Genomic DNA, 19,803 nt, shown 5'->3' with positions numbered 1-19,803 from the left:
TGGTGTTTTTATTTATTTATTTTTGCATGTATTTTGCTAATTCAGTGGGTTGATGCATGTTGTGCAACACTGTGTGTCGGAAGTGTGTGTGTGTGTGTGTGTGTGTGTGTGTGTGTGTGCATTGTTTGGTAACAATCACAGGAGCAATTTGAGTGCAAGAAGTGTGTTAGTTTGTCAGCCAATCAGAGACGGGGTGTACTGAGAGGACCTTATGCTGCCCTTATATATGCCTGAATGTAATAGATTTATGACATATATATTAAAGCTATAAATGTGGGTTTCAGTGCCAGGTTATGTGATTTTTCATCACTGATAAAAACATGACTCTCAGTGATCTGTGGAGACTTGGCACTGATAAGAAAACTTTCCCTGGCATGACAGACTGCGGTCAGGCAGCTGCAGAGACAGCCTGTCGGACCTTTACATCACCTCCCGTTGACATTCTCAGGCTGTCGCTCTTATTCAATAACACTTGAAGCTGCATGATGAAACACATGAGAGGAAACTGAACTCAGGAAAAACGAAAACATCGTAGTTTAAAGCAGGAAACGCGGGCAGGCGGCAGGGGAGGATGTCTCAGATGTTGAGGCTTCTCTCGGCGGCCGCGCTGCCGCTCCGCCGGGCTGGAGGAGCCGGGGCTCGGCTGTCCGCGGTGACGGCCAGGCGGCTCCTCATCCCCGGCCACTGGAGCACACCTGTCCCGGTAAGGAGGCGCCTTCATGGATCAGCCAGCTCAGTAAATATGGGAGTGGGTAGCTGTGGTTTACTTTCCCACATGGGCTGAAACTCACACATGAAGTCAGATCTGTCTGTTTGGAGGCTTTGGCGTGGAGCTAATCCGGATACGCGAGGCGAAACCAGGCTTCATTCCAAAATCTGACATTTAAAAACGTTTCTCTGTTTATCAGAAAATTTATAAAACCAGTGAAACAAGACCGGGATTATATCGTATTTAATTAGCCTGCTGATGAATTCGGCGTGCAAATAATCCACCCAGCAGCATCAGTTTAACATAAATTTCCATCTTTTATGCTCCTTCCCCGGCCACAGCTAACGTTAGCCAGCTAGCATAGCTGGACGGGGGCTGTGGAGATAAGATGCGTAACCAGGGTCATTCTGGTCATCAGGTTCACTTTAAATCTGTTTTAATTCAGAAACAAGTGTTAAAGTATTTGCCGAAAGTTCACAGAATGGTTTTAGTCGCTGTCTTTGTAGTTTTATCATGTTAGTTTTCTGCCGTCAGAGAGCAACATGAAGCTGCCAGGTGTTGCAGTGAGGTTTGGTGTGGAGGTTAGCTGAGCTGCTGCAGTGTGACCTGCGTTAACTGCGGCTGTTAGCTGAGGTCTGCCAGCTCGTTTGGAGAATAGTGGCAAAGAAATAATATTTCATATCCGCAAAATATTTATTAACCGCCTCATTAATATCAGTAGCCTTATATTATATTTCTGAATAGCATTTTCTTAGGTTGTCAACTTAAGATACATAACATTTGAACTTCAAAGTGTCAAGGCTGCTTATTCCATTCTTCATTTTGACAGAACTAAAACTCTTTCAAAGAAAGTCTTTGTTCAAATTTTTGCAATTTTACAATACTTAAGATAGTTAAACCTATCAGAATCCACATCTTTTTTTTTTTAAAGGTGTTCATTAAGTTACATGTTAAATATTCTGTTTCACACCTGCAATATTTCTGCAATCAGAGCTGTTTCAACATTATGTAGTGCCAATAAATTTTCTATGCATCTCTGTAAAATGGCAATCAGCTGTTAGTTATTTTCTTGCCACAGATATGTCATCTCTATGCCGATGACACAATCATCTATTCAGTTGCCCCTTCTGCTGATCTAGCTCTTACATACACTATATTACCAAAAGTATTCGCTCACCTGCCTTTACTCATACTATGAACTGAAGTGCCATCCCATTCCTAACCCATAGAGTTCAATATGATGTCGGTCCACCTTTTGCAGCTATTACAGCTTCAACTCTTCTGGGAAGACTGTCCACAAGGTTGAGGAGAGTGTTTATAGGAATTTTTGACCATTCTTCCAAAAGCGCATTGGTGAGGTCACACACTGATGTTGGTCGAGAAGGCCTGGTTCTCAGTCTCCGCTCTAATTCATCCCAAAGGTGTTCTATCGGGTTCAGGTCAGGACTCTGTGCAGGCCAGTCAAGTTCATCCACACCAGACTCTGTCATCCATGTCTTTATGGACCTTGCTTTGTGCACTGGTGCACAGTCATGTTGGAAGAGGAAGGGGCCCGCTCCAAACTGTTCCCACAAGGTTGGGAGCATGGAATTGTCCAAAATGTTTTGGTATCCTGAAGCATTCAAAGTTCCTTTCACTGGAACTAAGAGGCCAAGCCCAGCTCCTGAAAAACAACCCCACACCATAATTCCTCCTCCACCAAATTTCACAGTCGGCACAATGCAGTCTGAAATGTACCGTTCTCCTGGCAACCTCCAAACCCAGACTCGTCCATCAGATTGCCAGATGGAAAAGCGTGATTCATCACTCCAGAGAACGCGTCTCCACTGCTCTAGAGGCCAGTGACGGCGTGCTTTACACCATTGCATCCGACGCTTTGCATTGCACTTGGTGATGTGTGGCTTGGCTGCAGCTGCTTGGCCATGGAAACCCATTCCATGAAGCTCTCTGCGTACTGTACTTGGGCTAATCTGAAGGTCACATGAAGTTTGTAGCTCTGTAGCAATTGACTGTGCAGAAAGTCGGCGACCTCTTTGCACTATGCGCTTCAGCATCCGCTGACCCCTCTCTGTCACTTTACGTGGCCTACCACTTCGTGGCTGAGTTGATGTTGTTCCCAAACGCTTCCATTTTGTTATAATAGAGCTGACAGTTGACTGTGGAATATTTAGGAGCGAGGAAATTTCACGACTGGATTTGTTGCACAGGTGGCATCCTATGACAGTTCCATGCTGGAATTCACTGAGCTCCTGAGAGCGGCCCATTCTTTCACAAATGTCTTGTTTCACAGTCTGCATGCCTGAGTGCTTGATTTTATGCACCTGTGGCCAGGCCAAGTGATTAGGACACCTGATTCTGATCATTTGAATGGGTGAGCGAATACTTTTGGTAATATAGTGTACCTACAGTCTGATTTTCTTATTATAGAGCGATCCCTAATTGATCTTAAGTTATTACTTAACCCCAAAAAGACAAAATTCATCTTATTTACTAGATTGTTATCTCCCTTACCATTAAATAGTGCTATTTTAACAGCTAACGGAACTCCTGTTGAAAGAGTTTCCAGTTACAAATACCTGGGGATTTGGATGGATGATAAGTTGTCTTTTAAAACTCACGTTTCTGAACTAACAAAAAACCTAAAGGCAAAACTATCATTCTTTTATCGTAATAGAGTTTGTTTTACTTGGAAATGCAGAAAACAGCTTGTTCAAGCCACCTTTTTACCAGTGTTAGACTATGGTGATGTAATCTGTATGCATGCTACTCTCTCGACATTGAAGCCTCTTGATGCAGTTTATCACTCTGCCCTTCGTTTTGTCACAGGTGATGGGTTTAGAACTCATCACTGTGTTCTTTATGACAAAACTGGATTGTCATCTTTAACTGCAAGGAGAGAGCAGCATTGCTTGATTTTCATTTACAAGGCCTTACTTGATGTTTTACCTGTGTAACTTACCAGTTTAATTTCACTTAGAACTAGTAACTTGCACACTCGTTCACAAGAGATTTTAATTTTAAACATTCCTAATGTAAGGACAGATTTAGGGGAGACTGCATTTCAATTTTATGCTCCTCAGAAGTGGAATGACTTGCAGAATGTCCTGGGTCTAGATCACCGGATTTCTTTAGATTGCTTCAAAAGCTTATTGTTCAGTCTTCTGCAACCGGTTTGTAATTGTGATTTATGATATTATGTATGTTTTATTGTAATTGTAATCAGGGCGTCATTGGAAAAGAGAGCTTGCTCTCAACTGACCTTCCCTGAATAAATAAAGGAAATAATAATAATGTCATCATCAGTTTCAGTGAAGTGTAGGCAGACCTCAGAGCAGTTCTGCCAGCCTGTTCTCTCCCTGTGGTCAAACTGATATGGAGGTAAAGAGACGGCTGGTTTGTCTTTCCTCATGAAGTTTCCCAGTGAGCCAATCAGCTTCAGGTTAAGTTTGAGAACAGCTGTGCTGATTAGATTACTGACAGAAAATTCATCTTAACAATACCAACTTATGGCATCATTTTTTTTTTAACACATTTCTGTGGTGCCAATTAGAGCTGGAACAATATGATTATTTCCCAGTGCTGTCATTATACTCATTCGTATTGCGATTTGATATTGCGTTGTATTGCCATTTTTGTTTTTTTCAGTTCTCAGCTGCAGTCTCGGAGTTACATCGATTGGGTTTTCAAACACAACTGATGCAGCTCCAAGACTGTTTAGGCCCCAGTCTGCACACACACACCATTTTACAACAGGCCACAAGAACACATGTGGACTGCAGGCTTTGGGGCCCAAACTGCATGGGATTAGCAGAAGGTGGGCGTGTCTGCAAAGGGGAGAGAACCCATTTTCATTCACACATCGTTTTTGGTTTTAGCGGTGATGAAGTTACATTTCACATGAGCAGATGCCAGGGCTTCACATCTGCACACACACACACACACACACACACACACACACATCCACACACACATGACTCAGTCCTGCACTAAAGTGGTCTGCGTCAGTGTGAGTCTCCCTCAAAGTTAATTACAGACTCTTGATGATGTGATCTAATAGAGTGACTGTGTGAGGCTGTGTGTGCACAGAGAGCTGCCTGTGTTCACTAATGAGAGCTGTCTGTGTTCATTAAAGCTGCCTGATCCCGAGCCTGCAGGAATGTCTCTCAGTGATGTTGTGTTGTGTTGATCTCAGCTGAGATCTGAGGCGCTCAGGCAGAGCAGAGACTCTCAGAGCAGAGACCACGGAGGCGAGTCCGTCTCAAAACTCTGTGCTTTACCAAAACCTGCAGAGACTGAAAGCCGACCCTGTAACCACTGGCTGCTGTGAGGCAGGAAAAACAGATGCAGTTCAGTCTTTTGGCCGTTAGGGGGCAGTGTGTCTCCTCCTCAGCTGCAGCTGTCCAGTCTGACCAGTTCAGCTCAGCAGCTCTGCCATAAACTCCTTTTATCAAAGTTTATGATGTTCAGTTTGTGTTGACATTGTGCAGAATGTGTCTCTTTAATTCTGTGTTTATTACTGAGGTTGTAGTTTGCAGAGGTCTGCTACTGGACTGCATTATACTGAGAGGGGTTTCTAGTTTTTTGTCCTCCTTATTTAAATACAATGTGAGGGACAGAATAGTGGAAACAGCTGTCAGTAACATGCAGTCCAGTCCAACAGCAGCACTCACTATGAGCTCAATGCCAAACATCCTGAAGGTGGAATGTCTTGCAGGCGGTTTTACCTCCTAGTTTTTTTCATGTAAACAAACACGAAGTTGAACTTGTACTTAATAAACAGGCCCTGGAAGCTGTGTTTGGTTCCTGTCACAGATCTTGGTGGGAAAACGCAGCCTCACTTTGTTTTCCTGGTAAAGTTTCCTGGGGAGTCCTGATCAGATCAGAGGGTTTGGGCTCGGTGCTGTGTAGGCCTCCTCTGTCTCTCCAGCCGGGGTTAATTTCACGGATTACAGCTGTGACAAAAAGTATTCATCAGTGACACTGTTTTCAGAGCAAAAACTAAACAAAAATGAACTTAGTTGACAAAAACTAAGATGAAATATAATGAAACCTTCACCAATAAATAAAAACTCCAAGGCAAGGACAGACAAGTTTATTTGTCAAACACAAGGCAGTTTAAAGTGCCTTACATAAGATTGAAGAGGACATAAAACAGCTTTGAAAGACATAATTAAATTGGAACAAAAACACAAACAAATGGACAAACATTACTTTTAAAAGCTAGATACAAAATCCAAGAAGCTGTAATATGGAATGTACATCAGTCTGTGTATAGAAGTAACTAGCAAATTATTTAATGAGGAATTTACACAGAAACAAATGTGAAAAATAATTTTCTAAGAGTTTGACGACAACATTGACAGACTAAAGCCACTTGAGTTTTTGTCGAGGAGGAACCAGACTAAGTCTAACATCATGAAAATGACTCAAATGTGACTGAAGCTTGGTGGGTTTTGTTTTGCAGAACGTGGCGGTGAGTCCGGTGAACCTCCTGTCCCGCCGGCTGCTGCACTCGGCTCAGCGGCTGCTGTCCTCCAGCGAGCAGAAAGGTGAGAGCCGCACACCCTCCTCAGGTTTCAGGCTTCACTGTGTCGTGTCTGGACAAACTGAGTGAGAAGGACCGGCGTGGGCCTTCGGTTTACGGCAAGTCAGAGTATTTCCTGGTGGGTCCTGTAGCCATGGCAACAGCTGTAGCGTTCAGTGACATCACGGCGTCGGGAGAACTGAAGCTCGGCTCGTGGAAACATTTTCTGTTTTCACAAGATAAAGAATAAAAGAGTTGTGAAAATCAGCCTCTTGAGTTTGATTCCAAAAAAAAAAAAAAAAAAGGTTGTGGACGTTTCAGTAAAGTTACTGAAACTCTGGTGCTGACACGGTGATGTCAGTGAATGCTACAGCTGTTGCCATAGCAACTCAAACCACCCAGAAACTCTGCTTTTCCATGAGGCTCACAGAGGCCCATGCCGGCTCAGGTTCTGCGTCCGTGTGGTGAAGGCTGTGTCGCGGTTTTAGAAGAGTTTCCATGGCACTGATTTGGCCGCGGCCAAGGAGATGACGCTAAAACTGAGACCAGGAACTTTTATGAGGAGCTGGCAGGGCTGGCGATCTCGACTGGGCCGAGCGTTGACTTGGTGTTTGGTGAATATGAGCGGAGAGGATGACCACATGAAGCAGCCGGCGAAAAAACAACTCAAAACAAGAGCTGCATGACCTGACCGGGATTTGCTTGAACGCCTCGTGTGCTCAGTTTAACATCAAAAGGTCTCTTCACAGCGGCTGCTGCAGCGGCGGCGGCCGTCACGTGAAAAGCATCAGATGCTGATATAATCTGCCAAACCCATTGAAACGCCGTCCGGGGGTTAAAACACGTTAAGCCGCCTGATTCCTCACAGCTGCTCTGATTCGAGCCTCTCTGTGCTCGTCCAGGAGCTGAGGGAGAGTCCCTGTCTGTTTCAGAGAGTTTTCCCTTTTCTCTGGACTCTGGTGGTTTGTACAGTCAACACTAACTTTAAAGTCTACTGCCACCTGTTTATCCAGAAGACAACCAGGTGTAAAAAGTAAATAAAGGTGTGATGGTGGGAGCAACATGAGCACGTGTCTCGGCACACCGGAAGCACCACACTCGACTTTGAACTGAAGTCTTTCGTTATTTGGGAGCTCCACTCGCCTCTTTAGAAATGAAAAATGTATTTTACACATTTCAATTTAGGAGAGCTGAGCTTTAGAGGTTTTGGCAAATCCAGGAGGGGCAGGAAGTGCTGCTGTGTGTGACTGATGTGTAATCTGACCAATCCTGTGCGCCCCTCAGATGGAAAAGGGAAGGAGTCTGGAGGAGGAGGAGGAGGAGGAAGGTCAGGAGGGAAGAGAGGAGGAGGAGGAGGAGGAAAAGACTGGTGGAGCCGCATCCAGAAGGTGAGCGGGTCTGCAGGGTGAGGGTTTCACTCCCATGTGCCCCTAAAACCAGACACATGCAAACCAGGAGCTCAGCGTGTGAGTACGGATTATAATCTGCCTTCATTTTGTTACAAAGGAACCAGCCAAACACAGAACAGCTGGGATTATTAAAGGACAGCAGCCTGTGAGGTGGTGTTACAGTTCAGACCCTGAACAACACAACACATCTCATTTGTTGTTGTTCTGTTTTTACTCGCATGCAAGGGGCCATTTCCTGCAGCTGCTTCACAGTAAAAGCCTCCCGCTGGTTCGCCAGTGGAGAGCTTTTAATATGAAACTGCAGCCTGTGTGTCTAGCAGGGGTGGGCCACTGTGTGATTTTGGTGGGATGTGATGTTGCACCGATGTGAGTCCCTAATTACACACATGTAATTGTAAAAAACACACATGTAAAGAGTGTGTGTCCTGCTGTCGTGTCCGCAGGGCGACTTCCCCTGGGACGAGAAGGATTTCCGCTACATGGCGGTGACGGCGGCCGGCGTCACCTCGGCTCTGCTCTACTTCTACTTCAGAGACAGCGGCAGGGAGATCAGCTGGAAGGACTTCGTCCACCGCTACCTGGGCAGAGGCATGGTGAGGGACCATGGACTGGGTATACTGGGATCACAGAGGCAGACCAGACAGGAAGCTGAAAGACAGACAGGCAGACAGAATGCAGCCTCAGGGTTATTCATGTCAAAATAATAATAAATAATACATTTTATTTATAAGCGCCTTTCACAAACACTCAAGGACACTTTACAAAAGATGAAACCTAAATAAAATGAACTTACAGGGAAAAATCCTCCAGAGAAATCTTCACCTGTGTGGAAAATCCAGATTGATGATTTGTCTCATTTTCTTAAGTCCATTTTGTTGTTTGGTGTATTTTTCTTTGGTCTTTATGATTTAGGGATTTATTATGAATTTTATGAGCATTCAGCCGCTGTTGGAGGCTTTTACCAGTTAAAGGATCACGAGTGAAAGTAAAAGTCAAGGAGCTCCGACTGAAAGAAGAACGGTACAGATAAATCATGACACAACTGACCAAACCAGAACAAATTGTGATTAATATTTTTTTATTTTGATCCATTTTCCAGGTGGACCGGCTGGAGGTGGTGAACAAGCAGTACGTCAGAGTGATCCTGGTGCCGGGAGCCGACTCCTCAGAGGGGGTGAGACTGAAACCTGAACGTCTGGTTTAGAAATTAAAAGCTTTTTTAAACACAGGCCCTCTGATTTTTATTGCAGTTCAGTACATTTGTGCTGTTTGATGTTTTCTGCATCATGCCGAACCTGAATCACCCCAAAACAAACAAAAAAAAATGTAGTTTTTTATTCTTCCTAACACCACAAACCTGAACAGACGTTTCCATCTTGACATCCTGGAGGTTTTTATTCGTTCCTGTATTTTTGACATGAAATAAATAAATAAATGAGCTAATCGGCGTCTCGTCTCGGCCGCAGAGCTTCGTCTGGTTCAACATCGGCAGCGTCGACACGTTTGAGAGGAACCTGGAGGCGGCGCACGCCGAGCTCGGCCTGGAGCCGTCGCACCGCGCCGCCGTGGTCTACAGCACGGAGAGCGACGGGTGGGCGCACACACACACACACACACACACACACACACACAAACCACAGAGCATCAGTGAAGCTGGAATCAGACACTCTGGTTTTTAAATGAGAAGTGACTCAAACATTTCATCAGCTCAAAATTATAATAAATACATTTTCTGTGAGCTCACTAACTGATTAATCCACTTGTTCCTGTAAGTAAGTAAAATGTATTTGTATTGCACTTTTCACAGACATTGGTCACAAAGTGCTTTACAACGGCATAATACAACACACACACACACACACACACACACACACACACACACACACACAGAATATTAAACAATTAAAGGTCATCTGAGGTTCATAGAATAAAAGTTAAAAACAGAGATAGATAGATAGATAGATAGATAGATAGATACTTTATTTATCCCAAAGGAAATTCACAGTTTTCAGCAGTATCCACAGATTACAAGATTAAGTAAATCAAAAATAAAGAATAAAAGATGACCCTCGAGATCTAAGATTTAAGTACCCAATGTGCAAAAAAACAATGTGCAAAAAAACAATAAAACCAGTGTGCATCGGTGTATACAATGTGCATAGATGAGGGCAATGTGCAAATTTACAGTATAAACAGATGATAAATAAATAAATAGCACCCAGATGATAAATAGATGATAAAAAACCAATAAAACCAGTGTGCATCGGTGTATACAATGTGCAAATTTACAGTGTACTTATGAAGAACAGAAGAATGAGACATATATAAAACACTGCATGAAATACATATTAAAAAAACACACATAAACAAACAGGGGCTCTGGGGCCCCCCGGTGGTCATTGGAGAAATCCCAGGGGGTCGACAAAAAATGAGCCACAATTTAATTTGACTGTAATTTAAATTAGAGCTTGTATAAAGATGATTTTTGTCATAACTCCCCGTGTTGGTCTCTAATCTGCAGTAAACAAAACTATAAGTCTGTCACTCATACAGAGAGATGCAGATCTGTATTGGCACTATTTGTTTCAGCACCACTGGAAAAAAAATGTTTCTCGCCTAAATTACTAAAGTTGATTTTTTTTTTTTTAACCATCTCTAATAACCACAAGAGTTGGACAAAATGACGAAACATGAATATTCTGTATGTAATAATAGTCTTAAATCCTCTCTCTCCTCGCAGCTCCTTCCTGTTGAGCATGATCCCCACCTTGCTGCTGATTGGCTTCCTGCTCTTCTCGCTGCGGCGGGGGCCGATGGGAGCGGGCCCCGGCGGCGGCAGGGGCGGGCCCTTCAGCATGAGCGAGTCCACGGCCAAGATGATGAAGGACAACATCGAGGTGAAGTTCAAGGACGTGGCAGGCTGCGAGGAGGCCAAGCTGGAGATCCTGGAGTTCGTCAACTTCCTGAAGAACCCGCAGCAGTACCAGGACCTGGGGGCCAAGATCCCCAAGGTCAGGGGCTCTTATTCTGAAAAGTTGACCTCATCCAAATGCAAATGAAAATGTTTTAAAACGTCAGGAGGTCAGTGAGTCAGACTGTAAGGAGGCACCGGCACACGTTTCAGTCATGATGTCATATTCAATCATAATCAGATAAAACAAAGTCATGCAAACACATTTTTCTTTTTCTTTTTTTGCATCTGATAAAATACAACAATTTGCGTCAGAAGGGAAGGTTGTGCTTCAGCAAAATGATTCTCAGTGTGAGAAAAGCCCAAATCCAGTGGACATTTTGAGAAACTGTGAAAAGGCAGCACAGCTCAAAGTTTGTCTGAAGATATTTTGTGGTTTATCGGCTTTGTGAGCACAGATATCAGCTGATGACGATTATTTCAAAATGCTGGATATCAGCCTGATTAATCTCTAATCTCAACACTTTGACGATCAATGTCCCGCTGTAAAAAGGCTGATTTGTTTCTTTCTTTGATTGTATTTAAAATCAGCTGGAAGCTTTGAAAAGTGTTAAAGGTTTGGATTAACAGAGCATCTGTTAATCTTTCTATAATTTTCTATAATAGCTATGAACTGCCATTTCAAAAGTGTCTTACATGCTGATGTATCTGATGTTTATGTGTGTGTGTGTGTGTGTGTGTGTGTGTGTGTGTCAGGGGGCCGTGCTGTCCGGACCCCCCGGCACAGGGAAGACTCTGCTGGCCAAAGCGACGGCGGGCGAGGCCAACGTGCCCTTCATCACCGTGAACGGCTCCGAGTTCCTGGAGATGTTTGTGGGCGTCGGCCCGGCCCGGGTGAGGAGCGCCCACACAAAAAACAAACAAACACAAAAAAAAACAACAACTTTTTAAAAATAATTTGTGCTCTTCTTATCCCTTTTGAATGAAAATCAGGTGAATTTGCTCGGGTTTCAAAGAGTTAATTTCACTGTAACTTCATTCACTTTTACATTTGTACAATACAAGAAAATGCACAACTGATTATTTCAACATTATTATTAATAACCTCAGCACTTTGAGTCTGTTTCTGTCAGGTATGTTCAGGTACGACTTGTTTCCATATTAATGTTAATGGAGTGAATCCACCTGAGGCTCATGCAGAGTGAACAGCTGCACACCTGCTGTGTTCATCTGAACACCAAAAAAGAGGATTTGTCCAAAAATGACTGAAATTTCATTGAAATTGGTCTTAAAAACATAAAAAAAAAAAAAACACTGAATTAAATTTTCGGACACCTGTACAGGCCCTGAATACACCGGTTTGATGCCCCCTCTTTAAAGAGCTGTGGCTGCTGTGCTCTTGAGCAAGGCAGTAACGGTTTGAACCGTCTTCTCAGGTGAGGGACATGTTCGCCATGGCGAGGAAGAACGCCCCCTGCATCCTCTTCATCGACGAGATCGACGCCGTGGGACGCAAGAGAGGAGGAGGGAACTTCGGAGGGCAGAGCGAGCAGGAGAACACGCTGAACCAGCTGCTGGTGGAGATGGACGGTACGACCCGGACGGACTGGGACGGACTGGGACGGACTGGACGGGGTGGTCGGGGATGGGCTGTGACGGACTGGGACGGACTGGGACGGGGCAGGGACAGGCTGGGACGGACTGGGACGGGGTGGGACGGGGTGGGGACAGTTGGAGATGGTCGGGGACGGGGCTGTAAGGGGGCGCGCGGGCAGGGACAGACTGGGACAAACTGGGACGGGTGGGCTGGGACAGGTTGGGACAGGTTGGGAGGGGCAGGACGGAGCCGGGCGGTGCGATCTGATGTTGTCGGTGTGTTGGTCTCTTCTTCAGGCTTCAACACGGCCACCAACGTGGTGGTCCTGGCTGGAACCAACAGACCTGACATCCTGGACCCGGCCCTCATGAGACCGGGACGCTTCGACCGGCAGATCTACATCGGTACAGGAACACAGAGAGAATAAGTCCTAAATGTTAATTAGTGGGAACACAGCAGAGCTAAGAAGATAAATTATAAAAAAAAATCAAAAAGCCCCCCAAAAAAAGGTTTCAGGAGCGTTGGAGGGTTTTAATCAGGGAAACAACCATCAGCTGCTCTTTGGAGAGAGTTAGACCTAGATCAGGGGAAATATATTTAAGTCCCTCTGCTTTTTAAATTAAACTTCTGTGGAGAATATGACCGGCAAAATTAAAAAAAAAACAAAAAGCAAAAAACATCCGAGGTTCCCTGTACAGTTTAAAAAAAAATGTTGAAAAACCTTTATTATCACATGGCTAAGTATGATTTTAAAAGTCAGCAGCCTGGATTTGAAATCGTTCTTAGCCGTGTGGTCATAAAGGAGATGAGCTGAATAACAGGTGTTTGTTACGTTTGATATTTATGTTGTTTAATCATCATTTGACCAGGCGGTCGCCTCAGAACAGATTCAGTCTCTGGCCCCTAAATAACCCTGGGAGCCCGAGCGACGGGTCCTGAACCCCGTCCAGGAACCAAACTGACCTCCAGTGGAAGGGTTTCTACTTTTTGAAGATATTTGGCTTACTTTTTAAAAAAATATTTGACTGCTGCAGTGATTATTAGTTATTAGCTACTGTGATGATTATCAGCAGCTGTTGGTGAAATAAAAAAAGAGCCTCACAAGATTTCAAACTAAATCCACTGAGTAGAAACAGTAGAAACAGTAGAAACAGTAGAAACAGTATCTGCTGCTGCTGCTGCCTCGCTCAGCCTCTGTCTGCTGTCCCGGCCTCCCTCAGGTCCTCCGGACATTAAGGGCCGGGCGTCCATCTTTAAAGTTCACCTCCGGCCCATCAGGCTGGACCCCAGCATGGACCGGGACGCCCTCGCCAGGAAGATGGCCGCCGCCACGCCCGGATTCACCGGTACGACCCGACAGCAGCACGGCGCTCTGCTCAGAGACGCTCACACACTCATCTGCCTCCTGCTCATGACACACACACACACACACACACACACACACACACAGAGTCAGGATGCAGGGGTTCTTTTTGTGTTTGTTGTGTTCTTGTATTTTTAGACTCCAGATATTTTTCCTGCTCGTTCTGCCTTTAACTTTCTAAAGAAGGAAACATCAAACGTTCACTCAGACTCTCAGCTGCAGGAAGGAGCTTCAGTGAAACTGTTCTGTCCTGACACAAATAAGTCTGGAGAAGAATTACAGGCAGAAATCAGATTATTTGCCATGATAGTTGAGGAGGTTGGGCTCTGTGTCAGCGGCCTGCTCTCCCCAACGGGACTCAGAGCAAAACTTCACAAAGCTGCCGGTTTGACGCCCGCTCACGTGTCGCTGTGACCCCTCAGGCGCCGACATCGCCAACGTGTGTAACGAGGCGGCGCTGATCGCCGCCCGCCACCTCAACCCGTCCGTCAACGCCAAGCACTTCGAGCAGGCCATCGACCGCGTCATCGGAGGTGAGCGTCACGTCAGCATCGCCACATTAACGCACAGCTGATTTTTTTTTTTCCTCACTTGTCATTTCCAGCAGTTTTTGATCATTTTACTTTTCTCTGTATGCCTCTCAGCTCTGAGCCGTGTCTTTTGATGTGCTGTGCATTAATGAAGGTTATTATTTTTGTTGGATAGTAAAAAAAAAAAAAAAAAAAAGTTGAAATGGTAAGTGAGTGAGTTTGATTTGCTGCTGCTGTGATCCTGTCAGGCCTGGAGAAGAAGACTCAGGTGCTGCAGCCCACAGAGAAGAAGACGGTGGCGTATCACGAGGCCGGCCACGCCATCGTGGGCTGGTTCCTGCAGCACGCCGACCCCCTGCTCAAGGTCAGTCTCCTTTTCACAGACTGGAAAAAGAAAATGTCCTCTGCTGCAGCTTCGTCACGTCGACGTTTCTCCCTGAAACCTGAGCGAGATCAGCTGAACGCCGCGGGGAAAAGACGACGAGCAAATGAGCAAAAAGTGGCAGAACGTTTCTGTAAAATAAAGGAAGCTGTAACTGCAGTTCTTGAGACGATGTGTTTAAGGTCAGATGGGTGCTGGCTGGTCGTGTTCTCTCTCTCTGTTTGACGCTGCCAGGAGCTGCAGGTGCTTTATGGACCTGCAGAGGCCATAACTCTGCCTCCCTGCTTCTCTCTCCTCCAGCTCGTTCATCAGCTCATGTTTAATGTTTCCAGCTCGTATTTCTCTGACGTCCCCTCCTGTCCCTGTGTGTCCCCGCGGTGCCTTCAGGTGTCCATCATCCCCAGAGGGAAGGGGCTGGGCTACGCGCAGTACCTGCCCAGAGAGCAGTACCTGTACAGCCGGGAGCAGCTGTTCGACAGGATGTGCATGATGCTGGGGGGCCGCGTGGCCGAGCAGGTCTTCTTCAGCAGGATCACCACCGGAGCTCAGGACGACCTGAAGAAGGTCACGCAGTCGGCCTACGCTCAGGTACGCCCCCCGGCCCCGCCCGGCTCTCAGCTTCACGTGTTCAGTGTCACTTCATTAAATCAAATGAAATCATGTTGACTGGTCACTTCACTGGAGGAGAGGAGAGTGACAGGTGTTTTCTCCCTCCTGACTCTAAACAGACTCACGGTCACATCCAGTCACGTTTCTGATCTTCAGCTCAATTTAATTTGTACAGAATCAGTTCACAACAGAATTTATCTGAAGGCATTTTATATCAGCTGATCCCATGAAGCAGAGTCTCCATGAGCAGCTCAGGGCGACAGTGACGAGGAAAACATTTGTCCCAAAAAATAGATCAGTGCAACTGGAAAGATCAATTATGATCAGAGTGTGATTAAAGATTACAGGCTAAAGTAATTTTTTTTTTTTTTTGATACTTTATTGTGTCAGGAAATTCAGACATTACATCGAGATGTTATCATTTTATACAGATTTCAAGTATCCATTTTTTTTTTTTTTTTTTTTTTTTTTTTGTTCTTAATGGACAAACAGACACTTTTTTTGTGTACATTTGTGCCTTTATGCCCTTCACCCACACAGAAAGGGAGAAAAAAAAGATAATAATAATAATAATAATATTAAAATAAAGTAAAAATAACTGCAATCCATCGCCTCCTTCATGTACTCACGTACAAACAATTCTGACTACAATAATAATAATAATTATTATTATTATTATAATTATTATTATAAATGCAGTAAAAAATATTAATATTGTTATTAATAATAATTAAAAATAACAACATTTTTTTTTTTTTAAAGTAATTTTTAGTTGAGTATTGGCCAAAGACAAATCAGCTGTTGTTGTTAAAGGGCAGCAGAAGGTGAGGTGCTGTGTTTCCCTCAGGTTTACAGCACAGACTCTTTCTGTTTATACTCACACACAAAGGGCCGTTTCATGTAGCTGCTTCACAATAAAAGCCCAGGACTGCAGGCAGCGGACTGACCTCTGTCTCTGTTGCTGTTCCCCCGCCGTCCTGCAGGTGGTGCAGTTTGGGATGAGCGACAAGGTGGGCCAGGTGTCGTTCGACCTGCCGCGGCAGGGCGACATGGTGCTGGAGAAGCCGTACAGCGAGGCGACGGCCGAGCTCATCGACGAGGAGGTGCGGGAGCTGGTGGAGCGAGCGTACCAACGGACGCTGCAGCTCATCCTGGACAAGAAGGAGCAGGTGGAGCTGGTGAGGACACGTCCCGTCTCAGTTCCACACACCTTCAGCACCTTTTATCTAAAGATTTCACAACACAGAGTCAACATGTGAATTATTGGTTTTCTTAAGACGGCGTCATAATGTCATAATGTCTGTGTGCTGCTCGGGTTGATTTTAGTTCTAGTCCAGTCATTTTATGAAAAAACCTAGGACAAATTGCAAGAGAAACAAACTCAACTGATTCTGTATCCTCAGTTTGTCCTGAGTGAGGGGAAAAAAAGTCCCAAGAAATCCCATTGGTGGAAAGTTTTGAAAATCACCTATTTATGACCATATAATACCAAAAACACTGTTTTTAACACACAGGGGAAAGGGGTTCAATATTTTAATTTCAGATATCACTATAAAAATTCACAAGTTGATTACACACACAAAGACAAGAAAAAAAGTAAATTACAAGTTCTTTGAATTATTCTGTTTACACATGCATATCACACATTATCTGATTTGATATGCACTAATAAGGAATATAAGGAATAAATGCCAGAACAGATATTTACAGTGAATTAAAAGGTTACTATATATATAATAACCTTTTAATTCACTGTTATATAGTAACCTTTTAATTCAAGGTTACTTTATATATAGTAACTTTTTAATTCACTGTTTAAATGTCTCTTCTGGCATTTATTCCTTATATTCCTTATTAGCGCATATCAAATCAGATAATGTGTGATATGCATGTGTAAACAGAATAATTCAAAGAACTTGTAATTGACTTTTTTTCTTGTCTTTGTGTGTGTAATCAACTTGTGAATTTTTATAGTGATATCTGAAAGTAAAATGTTGAACCCCTTTCCCCTGTGTGTTAAAAACAGTGTTTTTTGGTAATATGTGGTCATAAATAGGTGATTTTCAAAACTTTCCACCAATGGGATTCCTTGGGACTTTTTTCCCCTCACTCAGGACAAACTGAGGATACAGAATCAGTTGAGTTTGCTTCTCTTGCAATTTGTCCGAGGTTGACCCCAATTTTGGCCTAAAATTACTGGACTATCCTGCCTGTCAGCCTGTCAGAGCTCTGCTGACACTGATGGATGGCAGGACGTCCTGTCAGCGCTGTTTAATGGTTTAACTGGACCTTTGACACGTGGTCTCACCTGCTCCTTGCCTCCTCAGGTGGGGCAGCGCCTCCTGCAGAAGGAGGTGCTGGATAAGGCCGACATGCTGGAGCTGCTCGGCCCGCGGCCGTTCGAGGAGAAGTCGACGTACGAGGAGTTTGTGGAGGGGACGGGGAGCTTCGAGGAGGACACCAGCCTGCCGGAGGGCCTGCAGAACTGGAACCAGGAGCGAGGAGGCGAGGCCGAGGAGGCCGGCCCGCCGCAGGACAAGCAGCAGGCCGCCTAGAGCCGAGCGCCGCTTCCTGTCGCCAAAACACAACTCAGATGTTTCACCGCTACCTGATTTTATCACCGAGGCCGCTCTGTCCGGCCAGACCAGGGAATCGAACCAGCAACCTGCCAACCCGCACACCTCCAGCCCTGCAAAATGAGAAGTGTAACACCAAACCGATTCTGATTTTCACTTGTTTTTACTGTTTTTCTGAAGAGGCTTAGAGATCTGTGATTTATTTCAACTAGGTCACAGCAAACTGGTGCATTTACAACAAAAAAACAAAAGAAAACAAGAAAGGTAAGAGCTCGGACTGTTCCAGTGTCGACGTGTTGGACTGGGACACGTTTACTGGTCGGACTGGAAACGTCTCTGCGCCTTAAACTCACCAGACAGAGACAGGAAGCTCAGCGACTCCACGTTTAGAAATGTGCTTTTTCTTTTTCGCTGATGATGTTCTGTGATATTCCCGAGGTGAGTGTAAATTTTGTACATTTACACCGTGTGAACAGATTTGAGTTTTTATTTATTTTATCCGAAGGGATCAGCTCCCTGCGACTGACTTTCCAAAGCAGCTTCTACTCTGGAGAATTTTCTTGAAAAAAAAACAAATCATCCCAGATTCATGAATTTTTAGGTATTTTTTACCGTTGATCTGAGTGGCCTGAGATTTATGTGCAAAATTCTTTCTAGTCTTTTTGAAGGAGCTTTTTTTTTTTTTTTTTTTTTTTTTTTTTTAAAGGTTGATGCAGAGATTTTTTGCGTTGACTCTTTGACGAGCGTGTTTCAGGCTGCAGACGCTGCGGCCAACATGCAAGAAGAAAAGCTTCAGCTGTTTTGAGTTTGGGCTGATCTCAGTGCCGTTAAAAAAAAAAAAAAAAAAAAAAAAAAAAAAAAGCCCACCTCTCTGCCTGCAGGTGATCATGTGATCCGTCAGGAAGCTGCTGCATCACCAGCTGAGTGTTGCTCTTCTCATTCATAGAAGATCTTTGACATTTCGCTCAGTTCTGTGTGAAGGACTGAAGCTAATTCCTCTGTCAAACGCTGCTGAGTTAAAGGAAGATTCCCCCCGAAAACATTTGAACCCTGGCTGCTGTGATGTACTTTGATATAGTTTGGTGTCGGGCTGCAATTATAAAACTATAATTAGCAATTAATTCCCTTGATATTGTATTCATGATTTAAAGAATTGGATTCATACAGTTGCAGTTTAAGCAGCTGGAGTTTTAGGAGGTGATTTCCAGAGAGGGAGGACGACACGGTGCCGCCTGTCCGCTCCTCCGAGCCCCAAGTTTGAAATGTGGATTATGGATTATTAGATGTAGTGATATTATCGTCGAGGTCCTGATTAATACACGATCAGCTGTGCAGCCTCAGGTGGAGTCTGTTTCTTCTGGCCAATCGCAGACGAGCTGACGTCACGTCCAGTTAAATTAAATTAAATTCAAATATCATCGATAAACTTCAGGTTTTGACTCAGGAGATTTTATCACAAAAACAGAGAAAGTTGTTGACTTTTTTTTCCACAAAGTGTTGCCGTCGATCGTGGGATCGACCTTGTTTTCTCTCGCTGAAGCCCCGCCCCCTCGGTGGTGCTCAGGTGAGACTGTTGGCTCTGAGGGAAGCTCACCTGAGCTCACCTGTGACCGCTGTGCTGGAAAACCAATAAAGAAGCTGATGATTTATCTCTGTGTGGATTCTCTGTTCCTGTGCAGGGGAGGTGCAAAGTGCGGTGCGGGGACCCCCAGGGGGCCTTGAGGGGCCTCCAGGGGGTCCTTTATTTCACCTGAAGTCGGTTGATTGGAAACTATATCAGGGATCATCTGAACATTTTCCTTCTTTGTGTTTGTTCGAGTGGCCAAACAGTTTAACCCTTTGAGACCTGAGCACACTCACTTCTCTCTCTCTCTTTTTTTTTTTTTTCAGAAACATGGGGAAAACATTACGAGCAAATCAGCAAATATTAGTGTTCAAAATAAAGAAAAATGACCTGGAATATTAGCTGTAAAAAAACTAAACATTTTTTGAAATGACAAAGATTATGACAGTTCTATATTATAAAAGCTATATAAAAATACAGTGACATATTTAAAGGTGTGATCAGTGAAGCTGGATCAGATCTTTGTGTTAAAATGTTTGTGCGAAGCGTCTGAACGCCGTTTCACTGCTGGCTCACTTCCCGTCTGCAGGCTCCAGGAGCTGGGAGAATAAAATCAAAACCTTTATTTG

At 44.4% G+C, this 19,803-nt stretch overlaps 1 protein-coding gene across 1 annotated transcript; it reads left to right on the top strand.

The window, feature by feature from the left end:
- The first annotated feature begins 447 nt into the window (after positions 1-447).
- LOC115361128 (AFG3-like protein 1) lies at positions 448-19,257 on the top strand. Its single transcript, XM_030054437.1, has 16 exons — positions 448-703; positions 6,174-6,258; positions 7,518-7,621; positions 8,086-8,235; positions 8,742-8,816; positions 9,109-9,233; positions 10,383-10,653; positions 11,310-11,447; positions 11,990-12,143; positions 12,447-12,554; positions 13,371-13,496; positions 13,936-14,046; positions 14,292-14,407; positions 14,813-15,013; positions 16,018-16,212; positions 17,362-19,257. The coding sequence occupies exons 1-16, from the start codon at positions 572-574 to the stop codon at positions 17,587-17,589; spliced, it is 2,319 nt and encodes a 772-aa protein (XP_029910297.1). The 5' UTR covers positions 448-571; the 3' UTR covers positions 17,590-19,257.
- The last annotated feature ends 546 nt before the right edge of the window (positions 19,258-19,803 follow it).

The sequence above is a fragment of the Myripristis murdjan genome, chromosome 6 (genome assembly GCF_902150065.1).
Source record: "Myripristis murdjan chromosome 6, fMyrMur1.1, whole genome shotgun sequence".
In the NCBI taxonomy this organism is placed as follows: Eukaryota; Metazoa; Chordata; class Actinopteri; order Holocentriformes; family Holocentridae; genus Myripristis; species Myripristis murdjan.
This window is presented reverse-complemented; position numbering and strand designations above follow the sequence as displayed.

Excerpts from the sequence above, each read along its gene's own strand:
- LOC115361128 (XM_030054437.1), top strand. The coding sequence starts at position 572 with ATGTCTCAGATGTTGAGGCTTCTCTCGGCGGCCGCGCTGCCGCTCCGC. Across the intron at positions 704-6,173 it reads ACTGGAGCACACCTGTCCCG|AACGTGGCGGTGAGTCCGGT; the intron begins GTAAGGAGGCGC and ends TTTGTTTTGCAG. Across the intron at positions 12,555-13,370 it reads CGACCGGCAGATCTACATCG|GTCCTCCGGACATTAAGGGC; the intron begins GTACAGGAACAC and ends GGCCTCCCTCAG.